We start from the raw sequence: 22,792 nt of genomic DNA, 5'->3' as shown, positions 1-22,792 counted from the left end.
TTTATTTTTGCAATATCAACTAATTCTGACAAATGATTTCTTATGATAAAAATAATTTAGATTTACCTCGAAAGCATTATGCTTTAGCAATAATGCATATAGAAATTTTAATTAAGTAGTATTTTGCATCAATTAAATTTATTTTGAGAATATCTACGTTAGTTTATTTACTTTGTAGATTAATAGTGTACTTCTAGAAAAATCTTAATTTTTGTTGAGAAGACTGCTTTCTTGTGAAAATAAAAAAGGATAAAGTAAATTTAATATTCACACCAAACACAGACACACACACACACACACACTGATCAGGGATTGATGTTACTTGGATTAAATAAATGAATTATACAAAGTTAAATAAAAGATTTGATACATAAAAATTAATAAAAATACAAACTAATTGCTAATTAATTATTAATCAAAAATAGATCCTTAAAATTAAATGTAGTAAAGTATCGCATTTCCCAGATTAAAAATAATCAAGGAAGGGTTTACAATTCATTAAATGGAAATTTGATTTCAAAAATTTGATTCTAATACTCATTAAATACATTCTATATAGAATTATTATTAAATTAAAAATATATTCTCTACTAAGAACAGTCATAGCAATTTACAGCTCACTCATTCATATACACTTAAGCAAAAGAGAGAAAAATATTTCTTAAAAGCGACGCTTTGGTCTACTTTATTTATGGAATCGACAAGTTAATTAATCATGAGCGAATTTATCACTTTTACTTTGTAAATTTCTGATAGATATTTTTTTCGATTGTTAGTAAGCACTTCTATAGATTTTCTATCTCAATTAACTAGGATATATTAATTATTTATATATTAATTTGTTTGTTTGTTTTATTTATTTCAAATTTAATGAATAACTTACCCCCTTTTCATAAATAGAGAGATACTTCACTAGACTGATTTCAAAAAATTGAGGAAGTTAAAATTATTACTTTTTACATGTTTGTAATTCTATTTAAAGGTTTTACACACTTAAAAAATACTGTCTGGCCAATCATTTACTAGGGAGAATAAGCTAATTCTGATTTCATATTTTTTCAATTTGTTTAGAGAATAGAAAAAAAAATAATAATAAATAAACAAAAGTCATTATTTGATTATCAAAATTGCGTGAAAAAAAAAAGAAAGACTATTTAACAAATTTATAAACTTGGTCATTTAATTTTCGTTTTCCTTAAAGGTTTAACTATGTAAATAAATATATTTGAAGTAAGATGATGATTTTGAGGAAAGTAAATTAATTAAATAGTAAATAAATTCAAATTTGTACTTTAATCAATAAAAGAATATATAAAATAACAAAGTAAATAAACTAAGTAAATAACAAAGAAATTGGATTCACTCTGAACTCCTATTTTAGTAAATCTAAATTGATTCTTTTAAATTTTATTTGATCTATATAATATTGCATAAAACATCAATATTAATGGCAAGTTGCATTTTAAATATTTAATTATCAGACTTAAATAATAATGAGATCTATCTATCTATCTACTCGTATTTAGATTATTTGGTTAATCAATTCAAAATTATTCCCCTACAATAATAAAAAAGGCATAAAAAAATAGAGATAGATATACACCAGATACCTTAAGTCTTCAACTCTATTTAAAATTGCAGAATTAAATCAAAAATCTTTTTGAAAATGTTGATAATAACTACTGGAAAATTGATAATTTTTAACTATTTATAAGAAGTGATTTATGTAAATTAGCCTAATTATATTGATGTAAAATTTAAAATAAATTACTTTAACAGGTTATCCTTTACTAATTAAAAAAATATCCAAATTAATATTAATAGTACTCACTCAATCTGTCTGTTTATTTGTTTTTTATTTATAATTGAGCATTTACTCAAATAGATATCACAAATTAAAAATCTATCAATTTATGTAATAGAGAAGCATTAATCAAATTTATTAATTTTGATTAGAGCGTTAGATTTTATTATACGCGTACAATTTTTTCTTACCTAGGTTGTATTAATTTTTACGTATTTTGAATAGAATTATTAAGAATATTACAGAATACTTGATTTGTTTTGCATTTTTTTTTTTTTACAGATGGATAACAAAGGTACTTTAATATTTCATCAGAAATATTCTTATTGATAAGTTTTTCAATTTCCTTAAAATGAATTGTCTGTCTAATGATGCATTTTGAGAAAATTATGTCTGTCATCTTCAATTTTTCTAGCTCATGAATTATTTTTCATCTAAAAATAATTAATGGAATGAAGATATTTATTTTTATTTTAAGCTCAAAAATATGTACGCTTATTAGTTTTTACTGAAAGAAGCTGTTTTCTATTCTTGTTCGTTTAAAAGTAAGTACAAATAATGTTAATATCCTACAGATCTTTCTTCTTTAGTTTTATTTAAGAGTTTTAGATTTGATTTGATTTGCTTATCACTACCTAATATTATATATATCTTAAGCTCAAATATTTACTTAATATGTAATATGCTTTACTTTTTTACTTAAATCAAATATTTAAGAATCTCAGAATACATAAGTGTTACTATTTCTGATTGATAAAAAAAGTTTTTATAAGTAAATTTGGCATTCATTCATACATAATAAACTAAAGTCTATTTTTGATTTCTCCTCTTTTATTACTTAAACTGATATCATACATATTCAAAACTTAAATAACTACAATATTTGCATAACATAAAATTGTGGTCTATGTAAGAGAATTCAAAAGTGTTAAGAACTGAAACGTAAAGCTAAAAAAATGCTTTTTTAAATTTATTTACTGTCTACTTCTTTTTGAATGAAAAAAAAAAAATCTAGCTTCAGTAAAAAGTTGCTTTTGAAGATATGTGGTTGGAGAGTAAGAGTGGTCAAAATCAAACAACAATAAATTAATCAATCAATGTGAGTACTTTTTTAAGTTAGTGAGATATAAACACTTATTATTGTAATGTCAAAAAGTAGAGATTTATTAAATTAATATTGAGTGGTTGAAAAAAGATAAAATTAATTAATTAATAATTTAATCAAGGAAACCAAGCAAGCGATAAATAAATTACGAATAAAAAAGAAGGTTAACATATTCAAAGTATAAATATAATAATTATGTCATTAGTTTATTAATTAGTTTGTGTTTAATGTAGAAGAATAGACTTCTCTCCTTAGTGAGTATGTAATTAATTAACCTATTTCCATTTTGTTCAACTTTTTAAATAAATACTTTTGTTTTATAGGTGGTAGGGAGGTTTTAATTATATGAGTCAATTTGAATTATTTAAATTTATAATCAATCACTTCAAGATCAGCGTCTATTGACTACGCGATATCTTCATTCAGATTATAAATAAATAAATTTTACAATTCAAATCTTATCAATTTTTTTATTGATTAAATTTTTATTTTTAGATTTTGAATGCCAACTCAAAAAATTGAGTACTTTTACAGTTTTTGAATCAGCAGCTGGTTTTTATCAATTTAAATTGCGCGGATTGAAAAATTCTACTGTATGGGATGCTAGACTGCTATTTCTTCCACATTTCCATGCTATCCCATCACTAGTCTGAATGTACACTCTTATATGTTATAAACGTTTTCAGCCTTCTGGATGGTCTCATTTTTATAAAAATAGAGCGAATTGCGGATTACTTTTACGAATCTAATATATTAAAAATGGTCCAATTTAAAAATCGAATCAGTGAATTAAAATGATAAATGAATGCTAGAATTGTAAATTTTTTATTTTATCTAACTGTCCAAGCATCTAAAATAGAAAAAACTTGGCTCAATAGATAAAAATACTAGTTAATTTTTTATTTATTTACAGATCTATGTAAATTTAAAATTAATTCTGAATGAGTAATCTATGAATGTTAAAATTTTGTAAAGACAAACTTACTTTTTTTATTAATTAAGTAAATGTTTGCTTTTTGTTTGATAGTAATTTAGTTAGTGGATTTACATTTTTTTAATTACTAAATCTATAAAAAGTTTTAATATTTAAAGTAGATGTTGGAGATTAGAAAACAGTAAGTTATCTAAAGATATTATCACTGTTTATATACTATTTTTAAATTAATTTATATTCTTTTTAATAATTTGGTAGGAGACTTTACATTTTCTACTTTTCAAATTTATAAATAAATAAGTAATTTAATTCTTGTAGAACGTAAATTTACCACTGTTATGTAAATAATTCTTAAATTAATTGCGTATCTTTTGAAAAAACTGTTACTAGTAATCTCTTTATTGATTTTAACCGCTTATAATACTTAATTTAATATTACGTTTGTAATAAATATTTGTAATCAATCTTTCGAATTTTGTTATTTATTTATAACTTTATCCAAAATAGTTTTGATTTGAAAAAGTTTCAATAGTGTTTGTTAGCGAACATTTATTTTTAATATTATTTGATAAAATTTTACTTGACGCTTTGTGTGGTTTCTGATTCGAAAGTTATCATTAGCTTTCCCAATATTTCACAATGCACTTAACTCTCCATCATTTCCATTTCTTACAAAGTTTGCTCTATTTTTGAAAGTAGAGGTCTTTTCTGAGGGTCATTAGAAAGACTGTCCTTAATAATCTCAGCAAGGCGAGGGAACTTGGCACAAAAATGCTTAGGAAGCTCTCCTTTCTTGCAGTTTTGTATCGTTTTTACTAGTTCCATAGAAGTATTCATTGGGTGAAAGAGCTAAAGAATGATAATCCCCAAGCTATATATATCTGCTCTGTGATCAAAAAACTCAGCCTATTTAAAAATATTTTGATTTAAAAATTAAACTTTGTTAAAATTGGTTTTATAAATTCATTTTTATTATAAGATATTGCTTCTCTTTTTTTTTCCAAAAAAGTAGGAAATAAAAATAAGAATCTGATATCAGAGAGTAAGCCTGAATTTGGGTATTGTATTTTGATTAATATTATACAAAATAAAATTCGCGCTCTAATTTTCTATTAGTATTTTATAAGATTTAAGTATCCAATTTTCATGGAAATAATGTTATAGATGCAGTAATCCAAAATATCTATTTATTAATCAATTTTTTCAAAAGATCTTCTAGAAAACAAATGATATATCCATCCATAGTATATAAAAATATTTAGATTATACACACTAATCTAGCAGCAGAAATGCGATTGTAAATATTATTTTCAAAGATCCTATTTTTTTAATAGGTAGTTTTATTTACCTGAAAATGTGCTTTAATGCGCACTTTCTTTTTTAGAAAAAATACTTTTTATAATTTAAAATTTGTGTGGATATTTGTGTCCTTCGAAAGTAATTATATAAGCTTAGTTGAATTATAACTTAATCACCTCACGAATTGTTGTTTAATTTATATCAATCACTTAACCTGGCAGTAATAATTTTAAAAATTAATACCAATTAATAAATAAATAAATATTAGTTGATCACTTACTAGTTCTAAAAAAATAATCGATTAAATAAAATTAATATTGTAAACAGTAAACTAGTAACCCTGCCCTGCTTAAATGAGATTATTTGATTTTACCACACAATATAGAATAATGGATTCTACCATAGAAAAAATCTATACAACTTTTAATGAATTTAAAATTGCTAAATACCACCACATATATTTTTTTCATTTTAAATTTTACCTTTTGAGACAGCTACTCTGGAGAAGCGTAAGTTGCTGTACCACAAGTGGAAGTGATTTCTTCTTTTGGTAAATAAAAGGGCAGCTTGTCATGATAGCCAGAATTAGTTTCCGACGGAGAAGTTGAAGCCCCAGAAAATGAATTGTTGGTGGAAGTCTGTTTCATTCCAGAATTATCATTTCCAAGCTTTTTACCGTACAATTAATGATCGTTGTATTATATTTTTTAGTTTGGATTGATCAATTTTGATAATTTTTTTACTAGCCCGAAGTCTCCAATTTTTACTTGCATGTTATCTGTTAAAAAAATATTGTGAGGCTTTAAATCTCTATGCACCATCTTGCAGATGTGGTGAATGTGATACAATCCTTTTATTATTTCTTTTAAAATTGCTATAGCTTGTTGTTTATATTCAAATGTGAGGATATCAAAGGGATCACTGCAGTTACAAGAATTTGAATAAGTCAAAGTTGGATGCATTAGATTATTTTAATTTAAATTATTATTAATACTATTTTATTAACCACTAAAACTGTTGCTTTCATTCATATTGAACATTGATTATGTAGACTAAAGACAGAGATTCTGATTTTTTATATTGCTGTTATTACTAATATTTGCACAGCTATTTTTAATGCTTAGATTTTAATTAAATTACTGCTAAGAAAACAATTTTTTATTTCTATTCGTTATGTATTCAGCAAGAGTTTAATGGCATAATTCAGTTTGTAGATAAAAAATTATTTCATCATATTTATCTAATTGAAACTCCCTTTGCTTTTAATCTATGGTCAAATAGTCCATCGATTTGTTCTTTCTTCTCTCATACGACTTTGTATTGCTAATAGAATTTGCTTGATTCTACTATTAGTTCTATTATAACTGATTTTTGTTGTTGTTGTTGTTGTTTTAAGTTTGCTAACTAATCTAATTATTCTTTAATATGTCATGGCTATTTTTGTTGTTTTTGTTGTTGATGGCACAATTTGCATTTTATTCCTGCTTTTTAGTTTCTAAAATTTGATTTTTATTTTAATTATTATTGTTATTACATTTATTTATATTTTTTTTTTCTCCTTAATCCTACTTTTTATTTTATACGAGTTTACTAGTATTTTAATTGTTATTATCTGGAGCTATTTGTTTGCATTCGTCCTTCAAATCAGATTTCGATTTCTCAGAATAGCTTTCAAATACTAACTAAAAATCGGATTATCCCTTATTGAATGACTAACTATCGTTTTCTTGGCTTTCTTCATTATTGTTTCCATGCATGGCGGATGAAAATTCTGAAAGCTTTTTGATATCCTTTGAAGATTTTTTAGTGTTTGGTATTTCTGCTGAGTTGCCATTTGAATTATTATTAAAAATTTTTATCTATGAGGGTTTTTATTTACTTGCTACATTTGGATTAGGAATAGGAGATTAGTCGCTCATATCATTATTACTTTTTATGTTACTTTGATTTAAGTTATTTCCTGAAGAATGTGAATTCTCCTATTGACTCTCATCTTGTTTTATTGACTTTGAATTTTCTTCGATGAAAACAACTTCATTATCAAATTCATCCTCAAAATAAAATGTGTTTGAATCTTCATTGTTATCCTCATCACTTTAATCTTAATTGTTTAACTAAATCTACTAAGTTTGTTTTCCCTAATTTACCTACTACTACTGCTGTTATTTACCTTTTTAATTGTTTGTCTAAGCCTAAATATGAATGTTAGTAGCATCGCTATTTTTATTTTACACGCTGGCTACCTAGCTAATGCCTCCTTTATTGCTATCAACTACTTTTTATTGGTTTTATCCAGCTGGATTATTGCTATTTGCAGGCTATTAATTTTTTTTATATAGAATGATGATGATATCACTATATATGATATTTATGAATATTTTATTTTACTTGCTGCTTTAAATTAGCTTAGTTTGATTGAATGGCTAACTATTTGTCTTCTTTCTTGTCTTTTTTGCTAGGAGAGACATTGTTATTGTCCTTGCTTTTCTTCTTCTTTGCAAATGAACTGCTTAATTCCAATGTTTATCTCTTCTACTCTTCTTATTTTTAGGATTTCTTTTTTTCAGTGACTTCAATCCAACTATGAAAATAGCGGATCACGTTTGGATGATTCACCTAAGCTAAATACCTAGCTTCTCTAATAAGCTTTTCGTAATGCTTCTGCAAGTCTTCTTTAATATCTTTGATCTTGAGATGAATTTATTTCACAGCATATTCAGTATCGTCTATCTTATGCACAACACGATATACACTCGCGAATCCTCCTTAGCCAATCTTCTGCAACTGTATGAAGTTATTCTCATAAATCTAATAAGATAATGGAATAATTGGTATTTAACGAAATTAAAACTAAAACTTTTTCATTTGAGAAGACTTTAAATAAAATTTAAAATGCTTATCTACTTCCACCACTAATGAACAAACGAAAGAGCAGCTAACTTGCTTGCTAAATAAAAGCTATTTTAGAACACTCTTTTATAAAAAACTGAGAATAAATCACTCTAAACTAGCTTATAAACAGGGCACTTAAAACACTCCTTTTAAAAGGTAAAACTTTGAATTAAGCTAAAATTTGGAGTGCTTAATTGACTTTATTTTTTTAAATATTCGTTTAAAATTAAAAATTATGTCATTTATATTCTATTTGCATTTTAATTACAAGTTTTTCGAGACACACCTTTTTTCAGAACGAATTTAATTTCTAAAAATGTCGTTTATTTTTCTTAACAGATCATGTTTGAAGCTATTCAAAAATGGTAAACACAACCTTAAAAAAAATGAAGCAGGTTGCTTAAAAAGCTTTCAAGTTGGTTTAAGCAGGAAAAAATAAAAAAGCATCCTAAATTTCATAAAAAACTCTTCGATTTATCCTTAATTTTTACCTTCTCTTTGGATAGAATCTCGAGTTATTCATGTAGCATTTACTGATAAACTGTATTTATATTTAGGTATCGAAAAAATCTTGTTTCTTTTGCTTTTTTGACGAATTATTATTATAAAATTTGTAATAATATTACCAATGGTTTTTCTTTTTCTTTGATTTTTTATTTTTTTTCTTCAAACCAACTTGCTTGAATAATTTATTTCTTTATTTATTTCTTAGCTTTTTCTTCATTATTATTTGTTTGCTTGTTTGCTTGCTTGCACGCATGCATGCTAGATTCATTGTTATTTTATTGCTTCGATTAACACTTTTTACATTATAATTAACATATAAATTATTTCATCTTTATAAATTTCATATATTTTTTGATGCATACTCACTCACTCACTCACTCACTCATACTTTTCTATTGATTCTAAAATTTTGCTACATTCAATCCAAATTATTTAAGCAAGTAAAAACTAAAAATATATTAAAAAATACTCTTTATAAAATTATAAATATTATTTTTATAATCCAACTAAGCAACTTTTTAAAATCTTTCTTTAGAGTTATCCAAGTTAGTTACTGTTATGTTTATTCATAATCTACCTAAAAAATATTTAAGGAATACTTCCACGTCTTATTAATCTTTTATTATAAATGATAAATTAATAAAATTTGTTATTTTCAAAAACATTATTAAATAAACTTCAGAAAAATCCTTTACTAATCTTTTCATTTACTATCTACTCAATTTTGTTACTTAAAGTAAAATCTATATCAATCTCAAAAAATAACCTATATTTTGACAAAACAGTTCTTTTTTATAAACAAATTTCTAAGATACTTTAATATTCGACTGTCTAGCAATAATGAGTGCTAATTTATTTTCTAATTAAAAGTGATAAATCTTCTAAATTTAAATGTAAAAAGATAAATCAAACAAATATGTAATCAAAACAAATCAAATAAGAAGAGACAATTAAAAATAAAATATAAAATTATAAATTCAACTAATTAAATCAGGAATTATTTAAAATTGCTATTCGCAGTTTAAAAAAGTAATTGAAATTTTTTTAATTTATAAATGAATTAATTAATTTTTTAATGATATTTTAACAAAGATTATTTAAATAATTTTTTTTTATGAGAATAATTTCAATTATTACATAAATATTTGTTTCATATATATACTTTTGTAAGCTTAAAAATAAGGAGATATTTAGCATTTTTAAATTATAAAAATAATTTTGTTGTGTATCCGATTCCTGATAAATATTCTAAAATATTCAAATATTATCAATTATTTTTTTTTTATTAAAAAGAAAGAAAATAAATAAATCATTAAAATTTGTTATTATTTTCTAAAATAAAAGAAAATTAGATTTTTGCTATTATTATTTAAATTAAAATGTAGAATTTATTTATTTATTGGAATTCAGCTTCTAATTTAATAATATCAAAATATCCCTCCTTTATATTTGAAATTTGAAAAATCTTTAAAATCTAGATTAATTTTGTATCATTCATTTTATAATGTCTACTTAATAAAAAAATTAAGATAATGAATAATTTAAAAAGGTTTTTTAGAATTATCAATTTAAACAACGAAAACAAATAAAAAAATGGATGACTAAAAACAAAAACTTTTTGATTCAGCATAGACATTCGATTAGGTATAGGGTTTGAGATACATCGACTCAATATTAACAGAAGAAGAGGAGGTTTTCATATTCAAAGAAATATATCAGAATGAGTGGAATACACAATTAAAAAGGAGAACTTAACATTATGGATACAAGTATGATTATTCTATAAAATCTATTGATAAAAATATGTTTTTAGGAGTGCTACCTAAGTACGCAATCAATTTCTGCTAAAGACTGATAGATGATAAAGTTATAAAAGTTATGCCAGATTAAATGATTATTAACGAGTATTTACCAGGTTAGGGTATCAATCCACATATTGATAAGACTGATATTTTTGGTGAAACAATCTTTTCTGTATCACTTGGATCTGGCTGCATAATGAAATTAACTTATGGTGAGACAGAAATTGATTTATACCTGAAAAGAAGAAGTATACTGATCTTAGAAGATAAAGCAAGATATTTATTTAAGCATTCAATTCCTTCTAGAAAATCAGACAAAATAGATGGAAAGACTATTTAGAGGAGTACAAGAGTTTCTTTGACTTTCAGAAAAGCTTTAGTTGATGCTTGATATCTTATCTTGAAAAAAATGGATTGAGAAAAAATACCTCCTAAGTCTTAATAAATAGAATTTTATATAAAAAATATCTCAAAGGAATTTTTTTTAGAGATAAAAAAATGGAATCTTATTTAAAACTTAAATTAACTTGAAAAAATCTACTTCATTTTTAATTTGTAACTTTATGCCTAAATTTATGTTTAAATATAGTAAAATAGTTTAATTTTGCCTATTTATTAGCAAAAACAATAAAATTTAACAAAATCTATTTCCTTAAAAATTGCTTAAATTCTTTTATTAATTATTTTTTACTATATTTCTTACTTTTTATTTTTAATTTTTTATATTTTGCTAATGCTTATACAACATTAATTATTATAAACTGATTTAATTCATATTATTTATTGTTGCTACTTTAAAATTTTAATTGTTAATTTGCTGATTTTTAAAATAATTTATTTCATATTTTTATTTATTGCGATAATAATTTTTTACCATGAATTATCATTAATTAAGGCCAGTTACATAAAAAATTTTTTCTCAAAAAATAAGATTAAATTATATTTAAAAAAATAAGAATACTTTTGTGAGCCAATATAAAAATAAACCTTACCAAGTATTTATTTATGGTAATTAAATAATAAAAGTAAGCATTAAAAATTGAATAAGTAAGAATATTTTTGAAATTTAATTAGAGAAAAGATAATAGAGAGAATAGATGAAAGTAGATTTAATTTAGATATTTTAGAAACTTCTTGATTATTTATTTAATCCATTTGAATTTTAAAATTGTAAATTTAAATCGTCCAAAATTTTTAGATCCATTATAATTGCTATTAAAAGTAATTAGATTTTGTTATTTTAGAAATGGTGGATTTAGTTAGAATCTTTTATGCATGAATGCAAAATATTTTGCAAGTAATTTGATCTCCTAAAAGTTAAGGATATTAATTAAACACATTCAATTAATTGTAAGGCAAACATTTAGTTAACCAAATAATTTAAATTCAGTATTTATTCAAAAGTAAGCTTAAATAAATAAATAATTTTCTAAATATATTTTTCAATGAAAAAATTTTTACATTTGATTAATTTTTAAGAAGATAGATAGGATTGTCATCACCTTCGTAAGTAAATAAATACTTAATAATTAATAGTGATTTTGTAACATTTTTCAATAATAATTATAATAAACAACGATTTTTAAAAATAAAATAGAAAACTATTTTCATAAATTTACTTTAACATTATAAAAAGTATTCAAAACTCAACAAGTAAATAGTGCTTTAAAGAAAATTTGAGAACTGAGTTCAAGTAATTTTTATGAGTAAATATATTTATTTTTATAAAATATCAACTAATTTAAATATTTTTTAATAAATGGAAACATAAGAAAAGTTCCAATTAAAATTTCATGGCAAGCAGTTTATTAAATTTAATTTTTACCTAGTTTATTATGTTTTTTTAACTTTGAAAAGTAATAATTCGAGTAAGAAATGTTATCGTTATATTTGAGAGTGTTCTAAAATATGAAATTAAAGAAGACTTTAGATAACTTTGACAGAATTTAGCATGTCCAGTTTTTCTGATTGAAGTCAGTAATTCTATAAAAAAGACTAAATTTATAATTTTCGAATATATTTATTGGGTATAATTAGCATATTATATTTAAATATTTTTATTTGAAATATTAAACAAATTTAACCAATAATTTCATTTTTAATGTAAAGGAAAAGTTAAATATTTGAAATCAAATTTTAACCTAAATTCACAGATATTTCAATTTTTTATCCTACAGTTAAAATTTAATAAATTTAGCATTGTTTTTATTAATATGTCAATATTTATTCCAGTAAGGGCTTATAGAAAGAAGGCTATCTTAGTTGCGTATTAATTAAATTATGAAATAGTAAAAGTAAGAACTAAATTTGGAGTTTATTAATGAATATTTATAATAAATACAATTCTAAATTATTACTATTGATAACATTGAATAAATTGACTTTAATGTTACGGATTATCAATTAGTAAATGAACGATCTTATACAAAATTTATTTAGGTTTTCTTTTTACAAATAAATAATTAAATGTAATTATATTATCTTTACTAGTGAATTAATGAGTTAAGAGCAGCTTATCATCATTTTTGAGAAAATTATATGTAAATTTAATATTGTTTTTACCAGTAAATTAATTAAATTTGCATTAATAATTTATGATTTGCATTCGATAATTAATAAATTGCAAAAATAAAGTAATCAAATAAATTTCAAACTTGCTTTAAAAGTAATTAGCAAGATATCAATCGATTAATTCATTAATTAAATAAATCAATACTACATTTTTTTAATATTTATTAAGTAAAACTTGCTTCAATCAAATAATCAAACAAGCAAAAAAATAGATAAAAAATATTAACTTGTAGCTGAGAAAGTAGGTAAATCTTAATACAAATATAGCAGAGGACATCATAAAAATGCAAAAATATTCTCTTACATTAAAATCTAAAGGGTTAGAAAGAGAATATCATTTGTAGTAGATTGATATTTGCAAGAGGCAATCTAAACCGCTACTTTTTATATATTTAATAATTAGCTTCGTAAATTTGGTTTATCTCTCTATAAATTAAATCAAATCAAGCAATAATTCTAATGAAAGTAGTCAGCTCAGCACTAACTAATTTTATTTTATATTAGCGTTTCTTATTTTATGGATAATAAGTATTGTAGCAAGCCTTATAATGATTTATTAGATTCCTAATAAGTTTAATTTATTTTACTCATTTTAGTAATTTATCAATATTTTTTATCATTTAATCCTCATCTACTATGAGCTAAATATCAGTGATAGCTTATTTCCATCAAGCAATTAAATTATTGATGATTCTAGAATCTCCTCAAATAGCACCGTTTATGGAAAACCTCTAATTCAGTTTCATTTTCTTGAAGGATTTTTGTTGGCTATAATTATTAATAGAGGTTTTATAGGAACTAAATTTCTTGTGAAAGCATGCTTTTGTACAGTAACTATGGTTTCTTTAATTTTTATAAGCTTAAAAGAACTCTAAAATCCGTTTATCTAAATTCCTCTTGGATTTGCATGTTTGGGAATACTCTTGAGTTAGATTTATGAGGAAGATAAAAATAAAAGATAGGATTTTTTACTAAGAAGGAAAGACGAAGAATGGAATAAAATTATAAAAAATGTTCTACCTACTAATTTCATTATTGCTAAATATAATTAAAAAGAATCTAGAGTAGAACTAGAACAAGCAAATAAAAAAGCTAACAGAGAATTAGGTATAACTAATAATGATAATTTCCAAAAATTTACAAGGAGCACTCTAGTTTAAAAAAATGAAATTATTTAAAATGAGAAGGATTTAAATCGTATTTTAAAGGGAATGCACTAGATTCCTATTAGCGGATAATGCATTCCTAATTAAGGACATCCTCAAGGAGGGATGCAAAGAGACTTCACTCTGTACTAGTTAATAAGACAGAAAATTGAGTAAGAAACAATTAATAATAAAAGAAAGATGAGTAATCAAAAAACTCCAAACGTTTTAAATAACTTAGATGGAATTATAGAAACTATAAATGATGTAATTTAGGCTAACACAGGAAGCAGCAACAGGTAAAAAAAGAAATCTATCTAATCTACTTCTAATCAAAACATAAACCAAAACACTAACTCTTAAAATACTAAGAAAGTAAGTGAATTTATCGGTACTTATCGTCCAAATGGGTTTGATGTTGACAAAAAATTGCTCATAAGAGTGAGCACATTTTCTCTTAGTGAAGTCTTCGCAGTTATTACTATTGAAAACGAGACATACAGAGAAAAATATATTAAACAAATTAAGTTTAGCACTTTTCTTGAAAAGATATTCAGCTTTTAGCTCAAGAAATTTAAAGAAAGTTACTTGGTTGTACTCAATGAATTGAACAGAATCAATAATTAGTCTGTTTTAAATCAATTGCTATACCATAATGTCAAGTGCATGAACAGAGTAAACAGCTATCTGTAGTATTTTGAATTCAAAAATTCCTCGAAACACGAGTTTTCTGTCACCGAGTTCTCTCTTACTGCTGAAATGTATAAGATTTTAAGATCTTTAAAGCATTACATTGTAGGCAAGAGAATCAGAACCTATTATGAAAACACCACAAACTAAGACAAAATTTCTACTGACGAAGAGAGACTGTAGCAAATATTTTTTATGATTCTGGAACACTTGATGGTAAATGCTCCCATGGACGGATACTTAGCGATACGCATAACTAATGATCAAACAATATCGAATTGCTTCAAAATTTAAATACAATCTACTTATGATAGCGATTTATTAAACCAAATTAATTTATAAACATTCAACATCGATGAATTATACAACGATTATGAAGTCTACTAGAATTATTTCGTATCTTTAAGAATTGCTATTAAACTCGTTACACTGATGGGACCATATAATAAAATTGAATTTCACAGGTCAGATAAAAATATACTTTTCACTAGTTTTAGTATATTCTCTGATTTAGAAGTTATTAAAACTCAGTAAATAAAGACACAAATATTCAATAACAGCAATAACGTTAAGTTAGGATTAACTTAGTAAATTATATAGAATCCATAGATTTAAGATGTCAGCCAGAATGGTGCTAACAGTAGCGCTTTAGGTTCTGGTAAAAATAACAACGAAACAACTTCAATAGTGAAAAACACTTCATAGAAAAACTAAGAAAAAAATGGGGAATGCAACGTTAATAACACTTACAACAATAGCAACATAAATAACTAGCAAATAACCAATAAAAAGTACTAAACAACTTTGAATAATATTAACAGCTCTAATGAGCTGAACGATTCAGGAAACGTCAGTGAAATTTATGATGAACAAAGCTCTTTTAATTAATGGTTTAAAGTGAAGCAGTTGCAACACTCTTCATTGGCAAACCAGAAAGTATTCGATGTTATAAGCACTAATCTATCTCATAACACAAATAAGAAATTCTCTTAAAAATGTATAGATAAAGAACAGCCAACTTATTTTTAACCTGCAGGAGTATTGCAAAATAGATCAAGTGGATCAGGAGAAAATTCAAATTCTATATGTAAAACTAATTCTGCTGTTTTTAGTGATTTCTTTACAGAAGAATAAAGAGATTTGTCGAAAAGCAACAATTTAATGAATTATCGTTCAATCTAGAATAATTATAACAATATTAGTAAAGATAGCCAAACAATAGCTGCTTATGGTAATGTAACATTTGTGAATGCCACAATAGGCGCATTTAACAATCTAAACGTTAACATGAATTTTAACTAAGGAGACAATACCTAAAATGGACTTCCAAATATATCTTAAAACTAAGCTTTAAAAACGATAATATTAAATAATAATATCGATGAGAGCACAGCAAACCCGTTGATCAATTGCATTTAGTAAAGTAAATTCAACAAGAATTACAAATCTCCTAAAAAATCTTACAACACTGACAAAAGATATTTAATAAATTCCCCTAAGTTAATTTAAGTAGAAAGCCAAAGAAACTTGGCTAGGACTCCACCAAACTATAACTTGCAGCATTAACATCAAACTTAAGAAAATTATAAATTTTCTGTTTTGAACTAATAAAATTTGCTAACAAAAAAAGTTAGCTCTTAATCAAGTAGATAAAATGACAAAGATTATTATAATTCATATATAAAAGGCCTAAGTCATGTGTATTCTGCAGGTGAGCTAGGAAATGACTCTGAAGTTTTACCTCTCCATAATAACTAGTAACCAAAAGTATTGAAAAAAAAGAGCAAATTTTGAAATGAAAAATAAAAAATTTCAGAATAGAATAAATAGAATATCAAACAAATTTTGTAAATATAAAATATCAATTAAAAAGTAAGTAAGTAAGTAAATAAATAAATACTCTTAATATAAAATATAATAAGAATTATAATGTAAATAAAATTAATTTAATATCTTCAAAGTCAATTTAAATTATTTTTAAACCTTTAACAAATTAAGTTATTTCCTAAAATATAATGTATTATATATATTATTAAGTATTTATTTATCAATTTCTAATTTAATTAGATCTTTTTTAAAACTCTAAATAAGTTGATAAGCTAAGCAAATATATAAAAATAGACACTTTTCTAGTGAAACAAGTGACAAATATCTATTTCATTTATTTTTAAAACCTTTAAGAAATTTATTTACTTTCATAAATAACTAATTTTTAATAAGAAACAATGTAAAGCTAATTTATTAAAACTTAAATCTATTTCTAAATAGGCTAATTAGTAAGTTGATGCTGAGGGCTAGAGACACTTTTTACAATGATAAAAGCGAAAAATATTTAGTTTAAAATCTTTAAAAAAAAGATTCAATCCCTTTTTAAAAACTTTCCTTATCCCTCCCATCTAAAGATTTAAAAAACAAACAAAAATAAATCAAATAAAAATAATTTTATAAAGGTAAATAATAGAAATAATTAAAAAATGATAATCTTAATTTCTAAAAATCAAGTAAAAAGTATCTCTTATTATTTAATAAATACAATTTTATTTTGTAAAAAATTTTATTTGAATACAAATAATGATTAATGTTTGTTTGAAAAAGAATTATTTTAAAAAATGAATAAATTTCCATTTTTAAATTATGAAATATTTATTATAAAACATAAATTAAGTTAGCAGCAAATTAATATTAATTATTATACTTACTTGAAATTATATTATCAGCCTCTTTAAAATAAAGACGTTTTTATTTATTTTTAAAAATTAAGAATTTTATTTAAGCAAGATGCTCACTCTGTAATTTTAAAACTCCTAAAAAATAAGACCTTTAATGCATACACCACTCAAATAACCATAAAATAAATTCTCCGAATTAATGACACATTAAAAAGTTAAATTTAGCTAAACTAAACTAAGAAAATTACTAGAAAGAAGATATTAATCTATGTTTTAATTTTTCTAAATTTGCTTAATAATAGTTATATCAAATTTTTTAATGCCAAAAATAGATTTTTTCTAAAAATAGCTGATTAAGTTTACAGATTAAAAAATGATTAACAATTATTAAATTTAGAATTTTGCTTTTCAATCAATTAAAATAAATAAAATAATTTAATAGGAAATAAATACTTTTTATGTAGAAAAAAGAAGAGGTCTAATTATTTAGTAACATATATGATAAATATTGTAGACATTATAAATTTTATTGAAAGTAATCATATAATAATAACAAACAAAATAAGTTTAAACAAATTAATTAATAAAAAGCTTCATTGCAAAAATTTTATGTAAATGCATAGATAAGTTAGTTATTTATAATTAAAAATAGAAATTCATTAGAGTGGTAAGAAAATAGAAAAATAAAAATATTTATACTGACTGAATGATTTAGCTTCAAATAATGTCTTTCGTGATAAGAGACAAGAAAAAAAAAATAATGCTAACTATTTATGAAAAATATTGAATAGCAAAAAATATATTTATAATACTTTTAATAAATGAATGAATGAAGGAACGAACAATAAGTGCCTAATAAAAAATTAATAAGAAAACTAAGAAAGTAATAATTAAGAAAAACATTTGCATCATTAATTATATAATAATTATTATTATTAAACAAACAAACAAACAAAAAATTATTATTATTTTGTTAATCAGAACATTAAGTATTTAATTTAAAGTCAAAAAATTGATTACAAACAATCAAATCAATAATTCAGTCAATCAATCAAACAAACAAGCAGAAAAGCAAATAGGCAAGCAAAAAAAACAAAGTTAATAATTAATAAAAGAAACAAAGTAATTATTTATTTATTTGCTTAACAAAACTGAATTCTATCTTACAAATATAATCTAAAGCAAACACCTTGCAAATATTTGAAATAGGTGAGTGAGAAGTAGCATAAGTACAATATAAATCAATTAAAATATCATCATGAATAGCCTAACTGATAATATAATTGCCTTAAATTAGGACAGAAGTGAGAGCTAACAGTATATTTAATCGAATCAATAGCTAAGAATAGATCTTAAATAGATTTGTAAAACTAGTGATTCATCAAAAGTTAAGTTGGATACCTAATCATCGCTTTAATATACCCCTTAATCAAATCTACGCAAACATTTTAGGGATGGCAATTTTCATAATTTAGATACTTAAAGCTATATTTCTAGCACAACCACCTCTGCCACTCGTGGCTTTTCGTTATAAAATAAACTCAAAGACATAACTAATCATGCAAAGCTTTAAGAAGATTATGAGGATGGTGAAAGTGTTTGTTGCTACTATAAAAATACGTTCACAGATGAAATTTTAGATGATGAAGTATTTATGCCATAAACGAGATTCTCTAATAGAGAGCCCCATTAGTCAAAACTATTCTGGGATAAAGAAAACAGAGATTAATTTCATAAAATAAAAAACATTGATACAGGTAATAAATAATAAATCAACACTTTTTGTCTATATAAATTATATAGCACTTAAATAATGATTACAGCACAAGCAATTAATTGTCTTAAATTATTTAAAAATCTTAAAATTCATTAAAATTTAATGAAGAAAAATTATAATTTTTTTAATCAATAAGACTATAATATTATTTACGAAAGTGCAATAAATTTGTTTTTATTCTATCTATTGAAAATGACATATAAATGTATCTGTCAGCTTTAAGTGATATATTCTATCAACGCTAATTAATTCTTTAATAACCTAATAAAGAAGAAGGAAATAATAATAAATTTATATATATAGATACAAAAATACTTAGATATTCGAACCTAAATGTGTAATGAGAATCTAAAAAGTCAATAGATAGATTTATAAAATCAATAATAATTGAATTTTTTGGGGATTAAGAATCAAACAATAGATAGAAAGATAATAATAGAGTTTGTAGCAAAATTTAATTTCAATAGAGGGTTTTTAGTTGAAGTTTTTTATAGAAATGATAAGTGGTTTCTTTGTTTATTTCTGCTAAATTTTAAAAGATATCTTGTAACAAAATTGGAAATTTTATTGCTGGCAAGATATGGTTAATTTTATTTTCTTCAGTCTTATAATTTTGAATAACTTACATTCAATTATTCATTGATTGTAAAGGAGAGTATTTATTATTTATGATAGTGTTCTAACTGTAAGCAATAAACAATTCTTAAGAAAATTAAGAAATCAAAATATTTGGCAAATTAATAGCGTTATAGAAGATATTCGAACGAAAAGACAAAAGAAAATATTCCTAAATTAATTAAATTCATTATTAAATCCCATCAAATTTTTATGAAAAAATGATAAATATTTGCTTTTTACTAATTTTTTGACAACGTGCACAAATTTTTACAGATCCATCCTTCAAATATAATTTTTAAAATATGATTCTAATTTATTGTTATTATCATAATTTAATAGGCTAAGAGTATGATATCAGAAAGAAAGACGATTTTCAATAGATAACTGATTAAGTGATACCTAGCATTAAAATAGAAGAGCCAAATTAATGGAGTTAGTGGTGGTAATTAATTTATTAGTTTGTTATAGTTATTTTTATATTAATCTCTCCTTCTAAATTTTTTGTAAATTTAAAATATAAAATATATTGCTTCAAGAGCAAAACATTATATAATATATCTCATTTTCGTAGACTTACATTCTATCTAACTAAACAAAATTAATTCACTTCAATGAATTACAAACTCACTCAAACCATAAAAAGATTACTTTTATTACTAATTTAATTAAATTTCATTAAAAATTACATAAGGTTTTTCTTTATAATGTGCTTGAATTGATTTATGAAGAAAATATTAAAATTAATCATTATTTTTCAAATCTAAGCCAAGGCTTTTTCAATATTTATTTTATTATTTATCATAAATAGGGAGAAAAAGAAAGAAAACTAAAAAGAATTTGAGAAAGCATGCAAGCTAAACTTAACTGACAAAATTAAAGAATTAGTTTAGTAAACTGAATCTGATTTGATGCCAAATCTTAACGCTCCTATTAATGAAGGCTGGACTCCATTACATTACTTTGCTTACTTTGGCAATACCCCATTATGCAACCTTTTAATTTAGAAAGATATTAACTTAGATTCTGTTAATATCTAAGGACAGACTCCTCTGATTCTAGCTTGTTTAGAAAATAAGCAAGACGTAGCAGCTCTACTCATTGAATCCGGCGCTAACATAAATGCACAAGATCAATATCTGAATACACCTCTTCACTACTGCTTTTTAAATGGTAAATTAATAAAAAGTTTAGTGAATTTCTATTACCAAAAATAAATTAAATTCTTATATAGCTTATTTTAATATTTTTACTTTTTATAGTTACTGGCAAAAAATTTCTAAAAATTAGAAAATAGATTTTTGATTCAAGCTTACAAATTTTTTTAATATTAAAATATTCATAATGAAAATAATTTATGAAAAGGGGACAAAGACCTTCTTGACATTATTCTCAAAAAGCCCTATCTTGATATAAATTTAAGAAACAATAATAACAAGCTTCCATACTAGGAATCCTCAAATGAGGATTTAATTACTTACTTCAGATAGTAAGTGCAAAAGAAGGAATTATAAAGAAATATTAAAGCCCACATGCAAATAATTGAATATGACGAAGAAGACCTTCACAATCTCTTCTCCAATAACTAAAGCATAGTCTCAAACCTCCACTCATAATCAATACTTAATCATACAAGCTAGTATATAGTGCATGGCCTAATTGGAAAAGGAGCTTTTGCTGAAGTTTTTCTAGTAGAAGAAAGAAAAACTGGAAAATAATTTGCACTCAAAATGCTTCACAAATAAAAAATTATAGAATAAAATATGTACAAATATGCAATAACTGAAAGAAATATCCTTTAGTTAGTTGATCATCCATTTATAGTTAAAATGCACAAAGCTTTCCAAACTAAAGATAAACTTTTCTTCTTATTAGAAAACGGAAAAAGAGGTGACATCCTCTAGCATCTTAAGTTTGAAAAAAAGTAAACTTTATTTTCTTACATAAAATAATTAAACTATTCTCAATAAGTTAGCAAGCAAGCAAGCAAACAAACAAACAAACAAACAAACAAATTAATTAATTTTTCTATAAGTCAAATAATTTATTAATAAAATTTTTATTGCAATCAGGTTTTCTGAATCAAAAGCATAATTTTATGCTGCAGAAGTTCTTTTAGCTTTAGAGTATTTGCATAATCATGATATTATTTACAGAGACTTAAAAGCTTAAAATATTTTAATTGCTGAAGATGGACATGTGAGAATTACAGATTTCGGTCTTTCAAAAGAAGGAGTTAGAGAATATGATTAGGGTGCTCGTAGCTTCTGTGGTTCAGTTGCTTATATGCCACCTGAAATTTTAAGGAACTAGGGTCACGGAAAGTCAATTGATCTTTATCTTCTCGGTATATTTATATTTGAAATGCTTACAGGATAGCCTCCCTTTTATGGAAAAGATGAGTAGAATATTTTATTTATAAGAGTTAAATTTATATTTATTCATTCTATTTTATTATAGGAACACAATTTACAACAATATTTAAATGAATCAGCTCAAATTTCCCAATTTTATTTCAAGGACTGCTAAAAGCTTGCTAATTAAAGTAATTCATATTTTCCATTTAAAAATTTAATTAAAATTTTTGTTTAAATTTAGCTGCTTTCTAAAGACCCAAGATTTAGACCTACTCCAGATCAAATTAAAAGACATCCATTTTTCTAGGGCATTGACTGGAAGTAATTAGCTTAAAAGTAAAAAACTAATTAATTAATTACTTTTATAGAAAATTAAAATTTTTATTTTTATAATGAATAAAGGAACGTAAAACCTCCTAAGTCTATCTAACTTACCTAATAAATGTACACATAAAACGAAGATATCTTTGAAGATCGTGAATTTCAAGTCTCCCCTACTAAATTAAATAAAATCAAATTATAGTTCACAACTTAAACTGGATAAAAATAAGAACTATTTTAAAAATGGACTTTTGTAGGAAATCCATGAAATTTTGGTAGAAATAAAACAAATTCTTTAATTTGT

The 22,792-nt window shown here is 23.5% G+C and overlaps 5 protein-coding genes across 5 annotated transcripts; 4 read left to right on the top strand and 1 right to left on the bottom strand. All coding sequences in view use genetic code 6, as the record gives it.

The window, feature by feature from the left end:
* Positions 1-2,711: 2,711 nt before the first annotated feature.
* TTHERM_00483540 (hypothetical protein) lies at positions 2,712-2,927 on the top strand (the record flags this gene model as incomplete). The annotated part of the gene is made up of 1 exon (XM_001017467.1): positions 2,712-2,927. The coding sequence occupies one exon, from the start codon at positions 2,712-2,714 to the stop codon at positions 2,925-2,927; it is 216 nt and encodes a 71-aa protein (XP_001017467.1).
* A 492-nt stretch (positions 2,928-3,419) lies between these two features.
* Positions 3,420-8,885, bottom strand: TTHERM_00483530 (Serine/Threonine kinase domain protein; the record flags this gene model as incomplete). Its single annotated transcript, XM_001017466.2, has 5 exons — positions 3,420-3,654; positions 4,424-4,749; positions 5,625-7,460; positions 7,531-7,950; positions 8,526-8,885. 5 exons carry the CDS (start codon positions 8,883-8,885, stop codon positions 3,420-3,422), a joined length of 3,177 nt encoding a protein of 1,058 aa, XP_001017466.2.
* A 1,249-nt stretch (positions 8,886-10,134) lies between these two features.
* Positions 10,135-10,734, top strand: TTHERM_00483520 (2OG-Fe(II) oxygenase family oxidoreductase; the record flags this gene model as incomplete). The annotated part of the gene is made up of 1 exon (XM_001017465.1): positions 10,135-10,734. One exon carries the CDS (start codon positions 10,135-10,137, stop codon positions 10,732-10,734), a length of 600 nt encoding a protein of 199 aa, XP_001017465.1.
* A 2,251-nt stretch (positions 10,735-12,985) lies between these two features.
* Positions 12,986-17,370, top strand: TTHERM_00483510 (transmembrane protein, putative). The gene has a single exon (XM_001017464.2). The coding sequence runs from the start codon at positions 13,199-13,201 to the stop codon at positions 16,541-16,543; it is 3,345 nt and encodes a 1,114-aa protein (XP_001017464.2). The 5' UTR covers positions 12,986-13,198; the 3' UTR covers positions 16,544-17,370.
* A 1,306-nt stretch (positions 17,371-18,676) lies between these two features.
* Positions 18,677-22,756, top strand: TTHERM_00483500 (Serine/Threonine kinase domain protein; the record flags this gene model as incomplete). The annotated part of the gene is made up of 8 exons (XM_001017463.2): positions 18,677-19,175; positions 20,153-20,255; positions 20,622-20,983; positions 21,176-21,734; positions 21,883-22,212; positions 22,271-22,355; positions 22,409-22,503; positions 22,570-22,756. 8 exons carry the CDS (start codon positions 18,677-18,679, stop codon positions 22,754-22,756), a joined length of 2,220 nt encoding a protein of 739 aa, XP_001017463.2.
* Positions 22,757-22,792: the final 36 nt, after the last annotated feature.

This window comes from Tetrahymena thermophila, assembly GCF_000189635.1.
Source record: "Tetrahymena thermophila SB210 genomic scaffold scf_8254611, whole genome shotgun sequence".
NCBI lineage: Eukaryota > Ciliophora > Oligohymenophorea > Hymenostomatida > Tetrahymenidae > Tetrahymena > Tetrahymena thermophila.
This window is presented reverse-complemented; position numbering and strand designations above follow the sequence as displayed.